At 44.7% G+C, this 19867-nt stretch overlaps 1 protein-coding gene across 16 annotated transcripts in view; it reads right to left on the bottom strand.

The window, feature by feature from the left end:
• DTNB (dystrobrevin beta) overlaps positions 1 to 16500 on the bottom strand; it is a 192365-nt gene extending 175865 nt beyond the window's left edge. For 11 of the 16 annotated variants that reach the window (XR_011095494.1, XM_068679115.1, XM_068679126.1 and 8 more), the window contains exons 1-3: positions 16376 to 16500; positions 15946 to 16024; positions 2667 to 2734 (exon numbers count right to left, since the gene is read on the bottom strand). Coding sequence is in view for 14 of the 16 variants with exons in the window: in XM_068679115.1 (XP_068535216.1) it covers positions 2667 to 2733 (67 nt within the window). In the remaining 2 variants the exon portion in view is untranslated. Of the gene's footprint in view, positions 1 to 2666; positions 2735 to 12325; positions 12652 to 15891; positions 16025 to 16260 lie in introns of all 16 variants that reach the window. The other 5 variants (XM_068679114.1, XM_068679127.1, XM_068679116.1 and 2 more) reach the window with 4 other exon arrangements.
• Between the last annotated feature and the right edge of the window lie 3367 nt (positions 16501 to 19867).

The raw sequence follows: 19867 nt of genomic DNA, 5'->3' as shown, positions 1-19867 counted from the left end.
CAGAAACCAACTTGCAAGCACCTCATTTGAATTACCTTTGTGTTTGCACCCACTGACTCACAGTTGCAAATTTCAAAAATACAGTCTTCTTGCCTTTCCGGTATTTCATGACAAATTTGCAAATACAGTGTCAAAGCATCTGCTTGGCCTCACACAGACCTGTCTTGAAGCTGCTGTGAAAGGATTGTTTCTTTTTCATCACCAAGGAACGAGGTGAGAAGATTTGTAAAATCAGTGAGGACAGCGACCAGTTTCCCAATCCAAGGCTCCCCATGGCAGCTTGCCCAAGAGCAGCACTGGACCAGCCAGCACCTGAGGAGCATCTGCATGACAGTGAGGTGCAGCAAACATTCCTGGATGATTTCAATGTACGGTCTACAGAATCTAGCATCTGATGCATTTCAGGAAAGTATCTGGCCAAATAACTTAAAGTGAAGTATTCTGATTCAAGACTAGAACAAAGTAACTGATTTTGTGCTTCTTAAGCAATATCCTTACAAAACTCTCAATTAGGGTGCCTGTGCCTACCTCTCAACAGACAGAAAGCACTGGAACAGACTAGGAGCCTTCAAAACCTGCTTAGTCTAGCAGAAATATTTATTTGTCCAGTCCTTGGCTAGCTTTGCACCCCATATCACAGCTACATGTGCAGTACAGCTTGATCAGCTTTCACCCTCACTTCCAGCCCTTACAGCTCTGATGGCTGTTGGGGCTTGGAGGCTCACCATTCTCTATCAAGACAAATATATATAAAAATGTTACTTAACAGCTATATGAAAAAAAAAATAAAAGAAAAAAGAAAAATCCATTTTCAGCCTGCACAGTTGTGACCTGTTACACAGCTCCGCAATACTACAAAACAAGCAGATCCTGGGGCAGCACGTCCAGCGTGGGTGAATGCCATCAGATCTACTTTTGTCTCCCATGAGCAGCCACCTACACACCTGCATGTTGACCTACAACAAACGATCGCTGATCGATTTTGCACATCGCAATATGAAAAGCTCATCTAGAGAGAAAAACATTTAGTCATTCACCTTCACAGAGAAATATTCCATCAAGGGACAGACAAAGCTCGAAGACCTTAGATTTCTCATCTGACATATTAAAGAGCTTTATGTAGAAAGGCTGTTCAACGTGCCCATACACCAGCACTTTCACTGATAAAAGCCAGCAAGAACCAGAGCTGCAAAAAAACAAAGAAACGCCTTAGAACAGATCATTCTTCTGATTATTTATATATCTACTACACAATCAGAAGAAGTCTGAATATTTTCGTTAACCATTTAGCCAAAGCTAAGAACTAGCAGGTCAGTTTCTGTTGAATAACAGCCACAAATAAAGCTGCCAGGAGAAGTCTTTGAAGACAGCACTCTAGCCAGACATTATGGGTGCTTCAGAAGAAATCTTTTGCTAAAGTAGCTATAAAGGTATCAATTTGCAAGGTGATTAGAATATCAAAGTAAGAATCAGATGACTGAGGACTGGATTAACAGGCTCTTCATCAAATTAGTATCGAAGAGAAAACCGAATGGCCATGGGTGGTTACTAACAAGACGCCACTATCTGTAGGAACACACCTAGCTGTTCCTAAGCGATGGCAAGCCAACAACACTCTGAAGATAAAAGATAAATTTAATGCTCCAGCGTATCAGCCAAAGCTTTTCCAGTAGTGAAGTGCTATTATCAGTTTACAAGATCCTAATGAGATTTCACCTGGGATATCTGTACAATTGCAGTCGTCTTTGCTGAAGTAGAACTGAGCAGAGGCAGAGAAGGAGCTGAGGTGTAGAGCAGGGAGGCTGCAGGTGTTTGCTTGTGCCCTCTGCTGAACAAGCCACAGAGGGATATGACTACAAACCCAAACCCAGCTGGGAAGGTGGGGAGAAATAGTGTCCGAGACAGCTCTCACATGAAAGGAAGCAGATATAAATTAGCCAAGAATTAAATTGCTCTTGAAATTATAAGACACTTAAAACCACGGTAAGAACGATGCTCTGGAAATCCTCCAAAAAAATAGTAGCACTAACATACAACTTGTTTTAAGACAGACACTCGTCAGCCTATATTTGGGATTACAGGATGTGCTTGCCTAACCTAGGAGTTTCATTCAGTCCCGTGTTTCGATAGGAAAGTAAAATAATATGACATGCAAACGTACAGCCTTTTACTTCTAACTGCTCACACCTACGAAGGCTATGTCTCATTCCTTTAATCTAGATTATCTCTAGACAGGCACTTGATTTGTAGCAACAATCGCAGCCTATCTTTCAGAGAATGGTCCCAAAAAAAAAGCAACCCCCCCAACACCCTCAAACTTGTTTCACTTCCAAGTCACACCAATGTTGTAGTGCAATTTAAGGTAAAAAGATGGCCTTTTTGTCATTATTTATTTTAGTAGCTGTCCACAAACCAGGTTCAGGCATCACCATATACAGGAAACATGAATGTTCCCTAAAAAAGAGCTCTGCATAACCTAGGGATGTGAGACTCTTTAGGCAGCTGTGACCCACCTCTTGTGCTCTCCTCTTCACCAGCACCCAGAATGATTTTCACTGGATGAGGCAGTGGTCTTGTGGAAACAAGATGTAAATGACCTGGCAAAATTCTAAAAATGAAGCTCTCGGTAAAGAATAAATGATATTATCTTCAAATTTCATACTTACTCATTTCCATGAACAGCTGTCTCTTCTCCGCCATTGTCCTCCTCCTCTTCCCACTCTCCTCAATCATCCTGAGGACAAAAATCGCAAACACTGTTTGTGCTAGAATTTGTTACAAGAGCAACTTACTGCAAACAGGATTATTGCATTCCTCAACTGAAATAGTTTGGTTATATTTGGTAAGTGAGACCAGTAGAAAAAAACAGTCATCTGTCCGTAACTACAGCATTCCACAGCAGAGAGAATTACTTCGTGCTTTTTTAACACCTTGCATACAAATACGTAGCAGTATTATGCAAATTCCTAGGAAGTTCAGAGATTTTGTCTGCAAAACCCAAAGCAAGACAGACCTCTCTACAAGCAGCTAAGCCAACGACGTGCAGAGCCCTACAGATCCGCAGCTTGGGCTCTGGTTTCATCAGGAGGAGGCACGCTGCATTCCTCTCCCTTGAACTTGTAAAGATTTATTTAACTTTGACACCTCCAGCCCAAAACAAAGGCCTCGCAGTTTTAGGAAAACAGGTTAAAGATACAAGTTCAAAATAGTGCAACTTACACCACAAGGTAAGGAGGCACAGGACAATTTAGTACCTCCTACAACTTATTTCGTTCTATAGCCCTAAAAGACAAATACTGAATTCAATCAACTGTGGCACGAAAATAAGTGACTAAATTAAGCATTGGTGCAAATTTTCACTCAAAATTACTACATTATTCTTTCGTTACCCGATTCACCAACTAATTAAATGTTTTTAAAATGAATATATATACGTATATATGCATCTATATATATGAATAAATAAATAAAAGAAAACACCAATCATTCTACAATCACACCAGAATCCAGCTCTTAGGGAGATCGCCAGCTCATCCTCGTGCAGCACGGCAGGACAGATTTCATTAGGCTTAAATGTCAAGCGAGGAACAGAAAGTCACATCTTGGCACTTAACACACACTCCCTGATTAACAGCTTCCCTCAGTAGTCCTCCAATGCCTGTTAATTATTTTCCAATAAAGATCTCAGCATATATTCGTCTTGGAAGCCACCAAAACCTTTACCCTTACCAGTTCATAAAATGAAAATAGCTGCTTGGTTGTGTAATGTAACCTGCAATACACTACTTTGTTATGGTTCTGACTTGAGAAAAATCACAGGCTCAACCTATGTGTTCTGGTTTTTTGTTTGCTTTCAAGGAAAAAAAAAAAAACACAATTTTTTGTACATGTAAGAGTTCCATTTTCAGACTCCTTTCAATAAATTCATGTCATTAAGTTAAATGGGAATCTGCAAAATCAGCATCTTGTCTTCTCAACCAAGGCTCTTCGCCACGCGTTCTCTCAAGCTGTGCACCGAAGCACCAGTTCCAAAAGCCAAACTCCAGGACATGGTGCCTATGGGATTCATTGTGTTCACCCACATATTCCTGCTACCCTCACACGCTGCCCCAAGCCTAAGAGCAGTTTTTCAGTACTGATATCCCTTTACTTCCTCATCCCATGAAATAGCACGTCATCTTGAAGAACACCAGTGATTGCACCGGTGAGCAGCTCTCTTGCAAGCACCTCTCTAAATTCCACAACAGATGGACTCCGAGGGGTGGATTAATTACTTGGTCTTTTAAACTGTTTTTAGTGAAGACTATTTTATCAAGACATAAGGCACAATACCACTTGAATCTCCTGCAACAGCAAAAAACCATCACGATACCGTTAACATCTGCCGGTCCTTGGGCTAAAGCTGCACGTTGCACTGAGTGCTGCAATTAATTGTGGTGCTGTTTGGTAGCGTGTACACATGAAGTCATGACATCTCTGTAACACCAACCTCTTTCCCTACAGATACTGCATTGCTTTGCACTTACCAGGATTTTTTTTTTATTTATTTTTTATTTTTTTAAGAGGTCATTCAGGCTGCATGGACCACGGCTACGGAACAGTGCCCTACATAATTCACACCCAGATTAGTGATGCTGACCAGGACGCAAGCTTTTAAAGGAGCTAGCACTATCCTTTATTCTCTCTGCAAAGCAAAAGAGTGTCTCATCTGCCCAGTGATGCCCTTGAAATGGGATGTGAACAAGCCAACTGGCCTCTCCACGCTCAGAATGTGCTCAGATGAACATTAACTATGATTAACACAGCATGATTGACCACAACTCAGGAACTAATCACGTGTAGATTTTTCAGATGTGGTCAAAACGTGGTCAATGCAACTTGACCACGTAATTCTGTAATAATTCTAAACACCTGGTCAATGGAACCGTTCTCATTCTGTCACAGAACTTCGGCTTTTGACCCAAAGCCTTCTGGAACAATAACTCTGATCAACTTGTTGGACGGCAGTAACAGAAAATCCAGATAAAATGATTAAAGGGGGTTGGATGAAGGAACATACTTGGTCACACTTAAAAGCATTAATCATTTTATTACTGTTCTAATGAGAAAATAAAAGCTTCCAATAGGGCCAAAGCCAGCTTGCCAAAGCAGTGTCGTGTCTCCAAGAGGAGCCCAAAGCAGATGCCCAGGGAAGAACATGAGAAGAACCAGGGGTGCTTCCAGCTCCAACTGCTCTGTGATGGAACTGGAAAAGCCTTGGGCAGGAAAGCACAGACTGAACAAGATTTAAGGACAAAGCTGGGGGTCGCAGCTCTGCACAGGACTAGCCAGAACGGCCGGGAGCAGCGAGGCACTACACGTGCGGCAGTGTTTGATGTGAACCAGCTGAAAGATGAGGGGTGAGGATCACAACTGCTACAGGCAGCAGAAAAAACAGCTCTTCCAAAACACAGTTAACTCAGAATTTAAGTTTTACTGTAACAATGGAATACAACAAAAGGCATTTGACCTGTTGCTGTTCACACATCTGTGGACGCTTCCTGAAGGTGTCAACTGCTACAAAAGTTGGAAGTTCCAGGTGAAAAGCCATGCAGGAATCAACACTGATTCAGAAAATTAAATCATAACGGGATTTTATATTAAAACTACCCTGCACATTAATCAGACCTTTATAAGAACAATGCTGAATATATCATAGCACATGTGTCAAAGGAGAAAGACACAACTCTGTGTAATCTTACATGCCTCTATACTGGACAATAAAATAGCAAACAAAATCCAACTATTAACGGAGTCCTCCTAAACCTCCTAATCATCAGCCTGCATTCTTCATGATTTCCTTCAGCAGACACCTTGCTTCACCCTCTGGTCATTATCATTTGTGATGTTTAGGACTGTGAGAGAACAGAGTTAACCTGGGAACAGGGAGACCCCAGGGAACATACCCCTGACTCTTCAGCTGGATTTCTCTTCTGGGCAAGAACGTAACCTTGCTCTTACAGACGAGAGGGGTCCTTCTCCCCTCCACTCCATACTGACGCGTCCTTAGCAGTAAGACAATGCATCAGTCTGGTTTTGTTTTGCTACCCCTTTCCTCACCCCAGTGTTTTCCAAGTTAAACATCTGTATTCTGCGTGATGAAACCAACCTGTGGGTCTTTTCCTGCTTGCTGCTAACGAGACGCAGAAGACACGGTCACATTATTGCTATTCTTACAAAATGCCCCGTTTGTCCTTTAACTAAAAAGCAGTCTGGGCAGATAACCTGCTCTGCTTCTGGTCATGGTGATGTGACAGTGAGTCTCCACGGTCTGTCCTGGATAATTTCCGTACGTATTTCTTCCTCAGAAGAAGCTGCTCTGTAACCTTGAGCAATCTGGAGAAGACACGTGCATTATGACAGCCCTCATTTCACTTAAGGACTAAGAGGATGTTCAACCACTGCCTTTTTTCCTTAGAGGCTGCTAAGACCAACTTCAGTTGAATTTGCATGCCAGAGCCAATCCTTCTGGCTGGATGTGTCCCAAAGTTTCAAGGATTCTGAGAAGCACGGAGAGCTGGAAGTAAAAGCATGTTCTACAGGTTCTGGTCTTCACATCAGTCCTGGCTCTGATAGCACGGGCTAAATTTACACTCTCTATCTACCAAAGGTGGAGGACTTGAAAGGCAGAACTTGCAAGAGAGCGCACAGATGCTCTGTTGAAGTCTGACTCAGAGTTTTCTCCCTGCAATAGCAGCACAGTGCTTGAATTTAAAGCGAGTGTGGTGCTGCTTCCACAGCACGCAGCTCTGCTTTACGTCAGGAGGCAGAAACCTTGTTAAAAGAAACACAAAATCAGTAAGACGAACCCATTGCTGGCAAAGAGCTTATCTTTTATCTGCCAGATAAGTTGGCAGAGGTGCTAATACTGAGGTCTAAAAGTCTTAACAGGCACGTATGCGGGAGTTGAAACCAGAAAGGAAGGTGTTGAAGTTCCTGCTGAAGCCAGCATCTGACGCTGTGGGTCGCATTTACTCATTTAACTTCAGAGATAGTGAGAGCAAACCGCAACCTGCTCCAGTTTCAGCCCGTGCTGTCATCAGGCATGTGCTCAGCTGACGTCTCCAGGCATTCAGAGCAGAGGCAGAGGCTGTCAAAAATTACTGAGGTGTAGTATTATAATATTTATTATTTTTTTACTACAACAGAAAGAGTTGTACTAAGACCTACGGGAGGATGAGTTCAAGTTGCCAATTATTTACATTTATAATGTTGAGAATTAGTAGGAAGTATGTGCACTAAAGTACAATAGTCACTAATGAAACCACTTATATTTATACATGATTCTTATTGAATATTCTAAAAAACAAAACAAAACATTCAATGCAATCACTTATTTGTATATACTCATTGCAAAAAAAAAAAAGTAAGAACAAAACAAGTACCTTACTAAAATATCGTGTAGGATGTTTTGTGCAGACCTTCAAAAAGAGTTCTCATTTATCCATTCCTCTCTTCCCTCTTCCAATAACACTGATTGCCTCATGAATTACCTCTATGACAAAGTTAGTGTGAGAGATAACATAAATTCCATACTGATAAAGCTGGGAACTGCTACTGTTACTGTCACTATTTGATCAATCTGCAGTAGAAAAGTAAATCCAAACATTTCTGTTATTCTTTTTTTTCCCCCTTTTCTTGTTTATATTCCATTCTTCTATTCCGCAGTTCTCCCTTTTCTTTACCTTTAAAAATTCTCTCCCACTCCTACAATGCATGTGTGCATTATGTATTTATACCTGGCTGGATAAAAACAATATATAAATAAAAAAGTGAAACCTAACAACTGTTTTTCTCCTCTATTTGCCTTCACAGGTCCAGCCTCTGATGACACTAGTGTACGTTTCTGTGGTTCTGGACCACGCTCACAGCTTCGGCACAAGACTGAGTGCCAGCGAGCCCCCTCGGGAGGGCATTAGGCCAATACTACAGGACCTGTTTTAAGAGGTTTCGCTCTTCTTGGAGCTCATCAGCTGTAGGTAACGGCCTAAATTACATTTTTTTCTTTTTGGATCAGTGGGAGGAAAACTGCATAGTTGATTCAGCTAAGGCAGCAGCCCTGGCTCTTGCACTAGCTACAGCCACACGTTGTTTCCCCCCAGCCCCTCTCACACATCTCCCACCCCGTTATGACTGCAGACTGCAAGCTGCCATCCTGGTTCCACATCCCCACCTTCGGTGTCTCCTCGCTGCTTCTTGATTACTCTAATTTACTGACTAAATCAATCAGTGTCTTAGCTAGAGAAGTCTGTTGGCTATTTTCTTGTTTCTTGTTGTTTATTGTTTTCTTTTTTGGTGGGGGGAGGAGTCTTCAAATATTTGATTTTTTTTTTTTTATCTGGTATTTCCACCTGTAAGACAACCTCTCCTAAAGAAAACTTTATGATTTGGTAACTGTTTTGCTGCCTCATCAGCTAAACAGGAGAACAGAGAAATACAAGTTTATTTATGAATTATTAAATTTGAGTTTGTTCAGATTCCTGATGTTACCTTTTACTAGAAGAAATAATATTTGATAGCACTGCTAGGAAAACTGCAGTTGCTATGTGAGGATAAAATCATATTTACCCTTACTTATGTTCAGTAAAATTTGTAACTAAGAAAATCAGAATACCACACTGGGATGTTTATCTAAATGTGCCAGATACACAGTGAAACAAGTTTAATAATTTTCTGTCAATTTTCTAATTAGAAGGAATCCACCTTCACTGGTGCTATAAAGAAGAGTTTACATCCCCTGCCAGTTCCTTTAGTTTTGAAGATTTTAACAAACCTGTCACTGAGCTGAAGATATTGAATAAAAAACTAGGGCATATCTGTGCTTGCAGAAAGAAGTTATTGCTGTCACATCTGCTTTAGGACTTCATTCGTTTTGGGCTTCTAAATTTCGACAGCTTCAATCTTCATTTGATTTGAATAATTTTAAATAGTTTGGTTTTGTTAAAGTCTAAAAATGAATTTATGTAAAGTACAGAGGAGCCTGTATTTACTTACCCCAGGCTGACCTCAGTAAAACAATACTGAAGTATTTTTTCCTCTTTGCTTTACTAAGACTTTGAACCAGAAACCAAAGATTGATCATTCCTTCACCTCTTGCTGTCCATCTGCACACCTGCTGTTGTCCTACTTTTTTGCTCATTTCTTCATTTTTCATTCTGACTGGGTTCATAGCCTGACCTCACTTTAATCAGCAAGCATGAATATATGCAATGATCAGAAGTATTCCTTCATTCCACTATGCCTGTCATGAGGAAAATGGAAGAGATGTAGAAGTTATTTCAAGGGGGCATATTTAACACATTTGGATCAAAACCCAGGGAGAAAAAAAAAAAGACAAATTGCTTATGCCAACAGACCAAAACCATCAGCTTTTTAAAGTGTATTTTAAACTTTCTGATAATTATTCTACTTTAACTGAGATTTCAAATGCTGCTCCCATCAGTGAACAGAGTTCATTAAAACCATAAGTAATTGCACACAAAACTATTAAAAATACTTTAAATGTTGCTTCAGTTTCTACAGGAACATGAGTAACAGAACATCTTTGAAAAATGGTACGTAACTTCTAGTCCATAGTTTCCTAACAGAAAGCTCAAATGCTTGCCAAAGATCTTCACAAGTCAGAGCTGGCTCCAGTCTAGGAGGGTGTAAGTAAAAAAAAATAAAAAATAAAAATAAAAAAACACTGGACTAAGACCAAACTCATATTGCATTTCATTGCAAACAAACTTACAGATCAATGGGGTTGTTTGTTTGTTTAAAAAAAAAACAACAAACAAAACAACAAAAAAAAGCACAAATGCAGCAGATCAAAACCCATGCACATATCATACAGTGCATTTCCTTTAAATTAATGGGCAATCAAGTTTGGAAGAAAAATCAGTGCTAAGAAACAAACACCTCCCTACTCCATGCCTTGCCACTTCTGTTTAAGCTGTTAAGATTTTTGAGGCATAAAATGCCATCTGCTTTGTTTGTACGGCACATAGCGTGCAGCAACACGCTCAGCTGCTCCTCAGGGCTTTAATTCACGACCACAGCACCGGTCTAAGTCCCAGCCTGAGACCAGCAAGCTCATCTTCCCCGTTAGGAAGAAATTCATAAACAGAGATTCTACTAGATCCAAGTTAAAGATGGAACACAAAAATGTTTAATCATGGATTTCTTTCCAAAGTTGGACGCTATTTTGAAAAGCAGCTCTGGATTACCTTAAGACAACATACAAAAAATTCCCATCCGGGTAGAGTTCCAGTCCACCTGAGTCACCGCAGCATTTAAGCAGTACAACACTTCAGCTGAAGTGTGTAACTGCTGTTCCAGGCATTGCACAAATAGAGCAATCCCTGCCCCAAAAACCTCACAGGGCCAGTGCAAGGCCAGAGACTGGCTGATGAGGCGAGCCGTAAGCGTGGAACATCAGTTGCCTACACACTGCAAAGTTCTTGAGTTAAAGTTTTTGAAGCTGCAAAAGCAAAGAAAGCTTTAAGAGAACACGAGGCAGATTACAGGCATGTATCCATACACGTGCAGTTCTGGTAAGAGGGCATCCTTAAGCACAAGGAACAGGAAAACCACAGGCTGTTAAGGACAACACTGCATGTTGAAGCAGGCATTGTACAGTCAAATCCGTTTTCCAGCAAGTTAAAGGAAGTGTACACGGATGTTGGGCTCAAGGTGCCCAGAATACAGAAATGCTTTTCTTTAACCAGAGATCACACGTATTCTTCTTTATTGCCAGAAAGCCTGAGGAACAAAAATGATTTCTACAACTCGCCCTGTTATTTTGAGGGTTGAGTTCAAAGTGACACCTATATAGACTTACTGTGAGCCCGCAAACAACAATAAATTGAGCAGCTAAAATGTTTTCCTCAGAATAAAGCACTGCTAACGCTGGGTAAGATAAATGAAATATTACCCCATGATTTTCAAGCAGTAGGAAGTTAGAAGTACCCTAATCAATAGTTTAACTCTCTCTCAGGAAGGGAAGATGTCTTCTTTGTACCACTGGAGGGGATTTGTGCAGCCTGTGCTTCCTGGCTTTCCCAGCCTGACCCCTACAAGCCCCTGCTGACCTGCACGGCTTCCCACAACTGCTTACTAGAGCACGAGAGAAGCCTAAAATTGCCTCTTCAAGAAAATGAAATATTTATTAGGAAATGCTGTTACATTTTGCCCTTTTCTCCCCACCTAGAGAAGTGGAATGAGCACGAGGAGTACCGAATGCAGCACCAGCAGGATAACACACAGAGGAGGCACTGACCGAAGGCAAACTAACCCTGCTCTCCAGCTCGCTGGGCGAGACCACGAACGCCGCTCTCCTCCCAGCCCATCCCCATCAGAAGGTAACACCACTTGCAGTACGTCACCACCTCCACTTTCCTATCGCCTGCTATCACCTTCACCATTCAGTGCAGTAACTCAAGAGACCTTCCTGCCCCGTGCTCCAGATTAAAAGTTTCAGCCCATAAGGAGAAGGTCCCAAACTGCTCCTTCGGTGCACCTGTAGAGACAGTCGATTCCAGTCAATAGGCAGTGACAAACACCTGGAAACAGGCTATTTTTGGTACCACAACTGGATTATACAAAAAAAGCTTATCCAAGGTTTCACTCTTCACATAAGGATCATTTTATCTCCTGCATTAATTTAACATGCAAAGATATCCTCATTAACCTCATGAATCTACGAAGTTGTCTTTATCTGTTAAACAAGTGTTACAGGTCGTTAAAAAAGTATCAGAGATGAATGTAAATTTCTGGTACCACACTGACTATAAGGGAGTATCTGCCGTTGTCACGGTCAACAGGAAAATGAACATATTTATAGTACCACATATAAGAAAACCTGTTTTTTTTTTTTTTTTTCCAAAGTGTCAGAAGCGCCTGGCACCTACTTTGGTCTAAAAATATTGGCTGTCCCCAAACTAGTTGTCAAAACCATCAGTGCCTCCCTACTGCCTCATTATGTCTTTGATGTGATCGTTCTACTGAAAAAAAACAGTAATTAAAAGACAAGATTCTATAAGCACTGCAAAGTGTTACACAAACAAACAAACTCAAGGACTGCTGTCGTGCTTGTTACGTGGCACTCTGCCTGCCCCAGAAACACCCACCTCCTGCACACAACCCCACCACAACCTTTACACCCCGGCAGCTCCGTTCAGCACTCCTTGTTGGGCCTCTCAAGATACGCAGGCTTGCTCAAATTCCACGTTGTTTTAAAAATAAATATTTTTTTTTAGCTGCATACATTAGGTGACCAAGACAAGAAACATTTTCATGTGCATACTTCACAGCACATCTGCTTCCACATAGTTTGCTGTTTGCTCTGCTACACACCTGCAGGTTCACAGTATGTTAACTGCTGTTGCTGCCCAGCCAGGTTTTAACATTTACTGCTGCCCGAGGTTTCTCCTCGTAGTCTATTCAGGTGTTACAAGAAGTTGACCTCCATGCATTAAGCCAAATACGCTGGAGTAGAACTGGAGATTTCCCTTGCTTCCCTGCCTCCATCCAACTTCTCACGTAGACTATATTCAGGAATTTCCTTCTAGAATTTTCGGTCCTTAATATTCAGCACTATGTGCTCTTCTATTTCTGCTCTGACGTACGTGTCTGTAACATGCAAGAGAACTGTTAGATCCTGTTTCAATCACCTATGATTCAACATCCCCAGAATCTGACCAACTTTGAACAGAAATGAAGATTCTTCTTTAAGAAAGGAGGAATAAAATAAAGCAAGTAAAACTCTACATCACCAACATTTCTTACCCCTCACTTCTAAAAAAACTACGAGCTTTTATCTCTCAGCTATGTCACTGTTTCTGTTTTGGAAAATATAAGATAGGGACTAAGCTTCCCCCTTTTGCTTTATGACAAACCTCCTTCATCCCTCCACCTCATAAATGAAATAAAAAGCAGCAAGACAGATAAAGACTAAAAAAAATGTTGCATTTACAGTCAATGCTTACAGTATAGCTGGTATAACTTCAAGTGTTTCATAACTACAGCACACATTGCATATGTACATCTCAATTTCAAAAAGTTTAAGTATCTGCTATTGTAATTCCACTCATTTTCAAACAGATAAAATTGGCCAAATTAAATTCCACAACTGATACTGCATTCTAAGGTCTCTTACTATGCCTTCCATATTTAGGTCACCTAAAATCTTCCTTGGTGTAAGTATTCTTTTACAGATCTGTATTACTTCAGCACAGCTGAGAAGTTAAAATACTTTTGTTTTTTCTGGTAAGCCTTGAAAGTCCACGGGACTGGAAAATATCCATGAAACTATTTAAGTTTAGCCACAGTTTATCAGTAGAAACCTGTTTAAACACTACATCAAACGCACGCTGTACAATCATGGTTTCTTTTCCTTAGCGCTCCAGGAAAAAAATGAAATATTAACTTAATACAAATGTTACGAACTCAAATCCTTATCACCAAATAGCATAATCCTGAAACCACAGAGATGATAAAAAAAAAAAATTAGCGGCGATTATAGCAGGAGAACCAGGCTGTGCTCAGGGTGGAATTCTGAGAACCAGCCCTCCATGCCTACAGGGAAGTAGCCTCCGTTTCTATTCGGTGATCACAACGGCACAGACACGGCAGCCTGTAGTAAGAGAACTACAGAATCACAGAACTATTCTGGATGGAAAAGACCCCTAGAAAAGATCATTTAGTCCAACCTGTAGCCTAGTACTCAAGTCCACTCTACTTCTACATCTACATGTTTCTTGAAGCCCTCCAGGGACGGTGACTCAACCACTTCCCCGGGCGACTTGTTCCCATGCTGCACAACCTCTGCAGTAAAGGAACTTCCCCTAATACCCAACCTAAATTAGTTACCTTTCCTTTTAAAAGTTATAGGGAATTATATGCAAGGAGCTTTACTAGAAAAGCATCATTTAGGTCCCAGAAAAGCTTGTAAATAACCAGCTGCATGAAGCCAGGCTCTCTGAGGTACACAGACTGAACGTACTGCGCCCACGTGCGCCGTGCTCCCTGTCATGATGCCAACTGCTCCTCAAGCCATTGGTTTATACTTCAAGACTTAACATTCTCTCCGATTTCAAAAGCTGTCAATATACTTCCACAACATGCAGCAGATAATGTAAGACCATAGTTAGCAAGAATTTTAAGTTGGTACTCGTAATGCCACCCTGAGGTCCTAAGTGGGTAATATAATTAAAAAGCATAATTTTTAAATGTTTATCAACTCTTCATGATACTGCAAAAGCCCTTCTTTTTGCATCACGGCTTCTTCATAAGTTTTCCATACCATTCAGCACTTAACGTTAATTTCTATCATTATTGAAATGTTTACACTCTGTGATAAATGAGAAGTCTGAACACACTGGCTGCAGCACAGACACATACAAAGGAGTTCACCATTCTAACACCCTACAGCCTAAGGCAGAAGGCAGAACGCTGCAAACGAACAGTTTGAGATGATGCTGAGCTGCCCACAGCAGCCTAGATGCAATCGTGGCTTCTGTATTCCCTGCAAAGAACTTTAATGGACATCGGTAAATGGGGGCCACACGGTTCTTACACAGAGACCTGCTGGGTCTGTCCTCCTAACTGAGAGATCACAACAAGCAGGTGATGAAACCTGGCAAAAAAAGTCCCAAACACCTGGAAAGGAAGTTCCCTTCCTGGTCATGAAGGAGAGCTCAGCTGCAGACTGGGAGTATATCATCGAGCAGCTACACAACGAAGACCAAAGTCCTGCGTATGACAAGAAGCAGACACCCAAGGAAGATTTAAACGGGGCAACACAGCCAAAGCAACAACCCAACCACCTGGGAAAGCTGGCTCTGGAGCAGCACCCTGGACAGGTGAAAGTACAGCAAGACTTCAAGGGTCACAGAAAGGATTCTGCTGGAAGCATGACATGAGCTGAACAGTCTGGAAAATAACTTCGGGCAGACTGCAGCACAGACCAGAGATTGCCTCTGCAAAATACTCGTTCTGATGAGAGGTCACTGCTTGAACTGCGCTACCCTGCCTATAGTGATTAGCTCTCCTCTTTCCAGCTTCCCTAAAAAGAAAGGCTTGTCAGTAACATTTCGCCCTTTTATCCAAATTCTCTGCTCATCTCAAATATCCTTTCAAAAAGAGGAAACAGAAAACAGTTGTCTTAAACTGCTGCTTTTAGGTTACCTCAATTTCTTCAAGTACAATTTATAATATTTAGCAATATAGGACCACGTACGCTTCCCAAGAAAAGAAAAGAGTGAAATAAAACACAATTATTCAGGCCAATTTCTCAAATTCTACAACCTGTATTGAGGATTTTATCTTTTTGAACCAGGCACATAGAATGCTTTGCCTGAGCAGCCGCTACAGACAGCGCCTCAGAAGGTGGAAGCTCACACAGTACAGTGTCAATTTCAGGAACCTGAGTTAGAAACAAAAACTGAAAGTTCAAAACACTTTTAAAGGGCAGCAACTCACAGCTATTGAGCAAACTCTTAACAGCTCAGATGCTATCAGACGTGCCTCCTCCAGCAGCACAGACACAGCTCTCAAAGTGTGTTTGTGCCACCCAGACCATCCTGGGCAGCTCACCAGTCCCCTTGGAAAGGCGAAGGCACTGCTACACCAGTGCTCTCCATTATCACAGAGGTTCTCCTGGGTCTTCATAAAAAATTGATTAGGTTTCACCTTCCCCAGCTATGGGACGCGTTGCACAAGCAATGTAACCGCTTTTTTGTTTAAACTACGGCACAGCACCTCACAGGGGATCATTCATGCGTGTCAGTGACCCCTCAGAAACCCCTCATTCACACCATAAATGGAAAACTTTGGTGTTTTTGAGTGTGAATGAGCAGGCACCACAGCTACCTCACGTCAGGTCCTGTGCTCGATGCCGCGGGTCAGCGCCGACCCGTCACACACCTGAGTTACGTGGAGAAGTCTCTCAGGGCAACTCTCGCTCTCCTGGGCTCAGCTCCTTCCTCGAACATTTACGGACAACCTAAAAAAAATTAAAAAAAGGAGAAAAATAAATAAAGTTCTGTGGAAAAGTCAGGCTTTTTTTCAACACTCGACTCCTTCACAAAGCCAGGAGCCACGAACGCGGCCGTTAACGGTCCGGACCCCGCTGAGGTGAAGCCGTTGGCGGCCCAAACCCACCCGCGGAGCCGCCTCATCCCCCCTGCCCCCAGCAGGACCCGCACGGACCCCCCAGCTCCAGCCCTGACCAGCACAAACCGAGCTCCCCAGCACCGCCGGGCCTGAGGCGAGGGCTCCGGGGGTCCGCGGCCGGCCCCGGGCAGGGCTCGGGCCCCGCTCCCCGCCCCCCCCCCCCCCCCGGCCCCTCACGCACCTCCCGGGGCCGCCCGCCCGCCTCAGCCTCCCCGCTCCAGCGCTCCCCGGCCGCCGCGCGGCGCTCAGCCAATCGCGGCACGCCTCCGCAGGGCCGCGCGGCGCCCAGCCAATCACAGCCCGCGCCCTCCTCCCCCTCCGCCAATCGGAGGGCAGGCCCGCAAGCCCCGCCCCAATCCCTCTCCGCGAAACGCCGGCCGGGAGCCAATCAGCAGGCGGGACGCCGCGCCGGCGGCGGACGTGCGTGCGCTACGCCCCGCGCGTCCCCCCCTGCCCCTCAGCCAATCAGGGGCCGGGGCTGCGCGCGCCCGCCGCGGGCTCGCGGAGCGGCTGCTTTGAGCGGCCCCGCGCATGCGCATTAAGGGGGGGCGGGGGGGGGCGGTCAGTGCCGTCAGTCAGGCGGGTGGGCGGTGACGGGGCGGCAGGGCCCCGGCCGCTCTTGTCACGGAACCACCGAGGGCTGGGGCTGGCGGGGGGCTCTGGGGGTCCCTGGTCCCCCTCGGGCTCCCCCTCTCCAGGCTGCTCCAGACCCTCAGCACCTCCGCAGCCCCCCTGGATGTGCCCCAGCAGCTCCATGTGCCCCTGGGGCTGGGGAGCCCACAGCCGGGCACAGTGCTCCAGTGCAGCCCAGTTTAGCCCAGTACAGCCCACTGCAGCCCCACTTAGGCCTGTGCAGCCCAGGCCAGCGTAAAAGGTCCAATTCAGCCCAGTACAGCCCATTTTAGATCAGTGGAGACCAGTTTAGCCCAGTGTAACCCAGTTTAGTCTAGTTTAGCCCAGTGGAACCCAGTTGAGCTCAACTTAGCCCAGTGCAGCCAAGCACAGTGCCAATTAGCCCAGTTCAGCCCAGTGTTGCCCATCTGAGCCAGCAGAGCCCAGTTTAGCACATTTTCACCCAGTACAGCCTACTGCAGCCCAATTTAGGTCTGAGCAGCCCAGACCAGTATAACAGGTCCAGTTCAGCCCAGTGCAGCCCAATTTAGCCCCATGCAGTCCAAGTCCAGTTTAACCCAGTTTAGCCTAGTTCACCCCATTGGAACCCAGTTTAGCTCAACTTAGCCCAGTGCAGCCCAGCACAGCACCAATTAGCCCAGTTTAGCCCAATGTTGCCCATTTGAGCCAGCAGAGCCCAGTTTAGCACATTTTCACCCAGTACAACCCACTGCAGCCCAATTTAAGCCTGTGCAGCCCAACCCAGTATAACAAGTCCAGTTTATCCCAGTGCAGCCCAATTTAGCCCCATGCAGTCCAAGTCCAGTTTAACCCAGTTTAGCCTAGTTCACCCCATTGGAACCCAGTTTAGCCCAACTTAGCCCAATGCAGCCAAGCACAGCGCCAATTAGCCCAGTTCAGCCCAGTGTTGCCCATCTGAGCCAGCAGAGCCCAGTTTAGCACATTTTCACCCAGTACAGCCTACTGCAGCCCAATTTAGGTCTGAGCAGCCCAGACCAGTATAACAGGTCCAGTTCAGCCCAGTGCAGCCCAATTTAGCCCCATGCAGTCCAGGTCCAGTTTAACCCAGTTTAGCCTAGTTAGCACATTTTTTGCCCAGTACAGCCCACTGCAGCCCACTTTAGGGCTGAGCAGCCCAGCCCAGTATAACAGGTCCAATTTAGCCCAGTGCAGCCCAAATTAGCCCCATGCAGCCCAGTTTAGCCCAGTGAAGCATATTTAGAATCATCCAGGTTGGAAGAGACCTCCAAGATCACCCAGTCCAACCTCTGAGCTAACACTACCAACTCCTCCACTAAACCACTTCACTCAGCTCTGTTCCTTGGGTTGGCAGGGAGCTCTGGAGACCCCTGGCCCACCCCTGCCCAGCAGGGTCACCCCAAGATCCTGGGGGGTTTGGGTACCCCCAGAGAAGGAGGCTGCACAGCCTTTGGGGCAGCCTGGCCCAGCTCTGTCACCTCACAGCACACAGCTGCCCCCTCACATTCACGGCAGCGCATGCAGCCTCCCTCCCGCTGCTCAGCCTCCCAGCGTGGAAATGCCACGGCGCCTTCTGCAAAATGTTCTTTCTCTGTGCCTGCGGGAAAGGAACGGGAGTCTTGGTGTGCGGCGAGGAGGGACTGCTAACATTGTACGCGTGGGAGGGAAATACTCGGTCACGACGGGATAAAAAGATGAGAGAAAACAGCACCGTGTAGACATTGTAGCTGGTGCTGCGTTGTTTATTGTGAGCTATATATGTGCACGGTAGTACTTGTGTTTTTTTTTTTACTGAATCCTGGAGTTAGGCCCGCTGGCAGCAGTGGAACCAGATCGGGCAGAGGAGATACGAAGGGTTGTTTCTGCTGGCTGCATCTATGCTGGTAAATTAGGTAGCAGCAGGATATAGGCATTGGCACTGGAATGTGATTGTACTGTTAATGCTGGAACAGTTACGGGACCAATATATTTTGGTGTACATCTAAGCTCCAGACCAATTAGTACTGTCCCAAACAACTTCCAGGCAATTCTGGCAATCCTGCAAGGGGTAGGGGCCATTCCAGGTAGGCATTTGGGATAGAATCACCTTTGTGCAGCCTGCAGGCTTTCAGTTCTGTGCCGTGTGCTCTCACACCAGTGAACAACCTTTGGGTGTTGGTCTAGAAGCAGCTGCTGAATTCATTCGATACAGAAAGGCTTACCTGAGGCTTTTTGCAGGGTGTGCAGCGCAGCGATTGTAATCTTTCCGTGCATCACAGGTGTTCCAGTGCCTTCATTTGTCTTTGTGGCTTTTCACTGGACTGACTCCAGTAAATCTCTCTTGTACTGGGGAGCCCAGAGCTGAACACAGTATGCCAGCAGTGATCTCACTGGTGCTGACAAGAGGGGAAGGATTGCCTCCCCGAGGCTGCTGCTGACACTGCTTAATGAATCCCAGGATGCTGCTGACCTTCTTTGCCTTGAGAGCACGTTGCTGGCCACCAGTCCTTTGCCAGCTTGTTTTCCAGCCAGTTGTCCACCAGTTTGTACTGGTATGTGGAGTTGTTCCTCCACAGTGCGGGACTTGGCATTCCTCTTGAACTTGAAGAGGTTCTGCCCTGCCCATCTCCAGCCTTTGGAGGCCCCTCTAAACTGCATCACAACCATCTGAGGATCAACCACTCCTTCCAGCTTTGTATCCACTGCAAACTTGCTGAGGGAGTTCACTGTCCTATCATCTAGATGGTTAATGAAGGAGATAAACATCTGGACCCCGTCTGAGCCCCCAGGAACAGCCCTAGTGACTGGTCCCCAGCCAGACTTGGGGCACTGACCATGACCTGCTGAGCCAGTGCTCAGTCCACCTCACTGTCTGTGTACACTTTGTACTTGGAGTATGTCATGGGAGACACTTTGAGGAGCTGTGCTGAAGTCAAAGTAAACATCCGCTGGCCTTTCCTTATCTCAGATGGCTATCAGCTTGGTCATTTCACCATAGAAGGCTGCAAGGTTGGTCATGCTTGATTTTTTCTTCACTGACCGCTCCTAATCACCTTTTTGCCTTTCCTGTGTTTAAGAATGG

Source organism: Anas acuta, chromosome 3, assembly GCF_963932015.1.
Source record: "Anas acuta chromosome 3, bAnaAcu1.1, whole genome shotgun sequence".
NCBI classification, from domain to species: Eukaryota; Metazoa; Chordata; class Aves; order Anseriformes; family Anatidae; genus Anas; species Anas acuta.
Note: the sequence above shows the minus strand (reverse complement) of the source record. Positions and strands in the feature narration are given on the sequence as shown.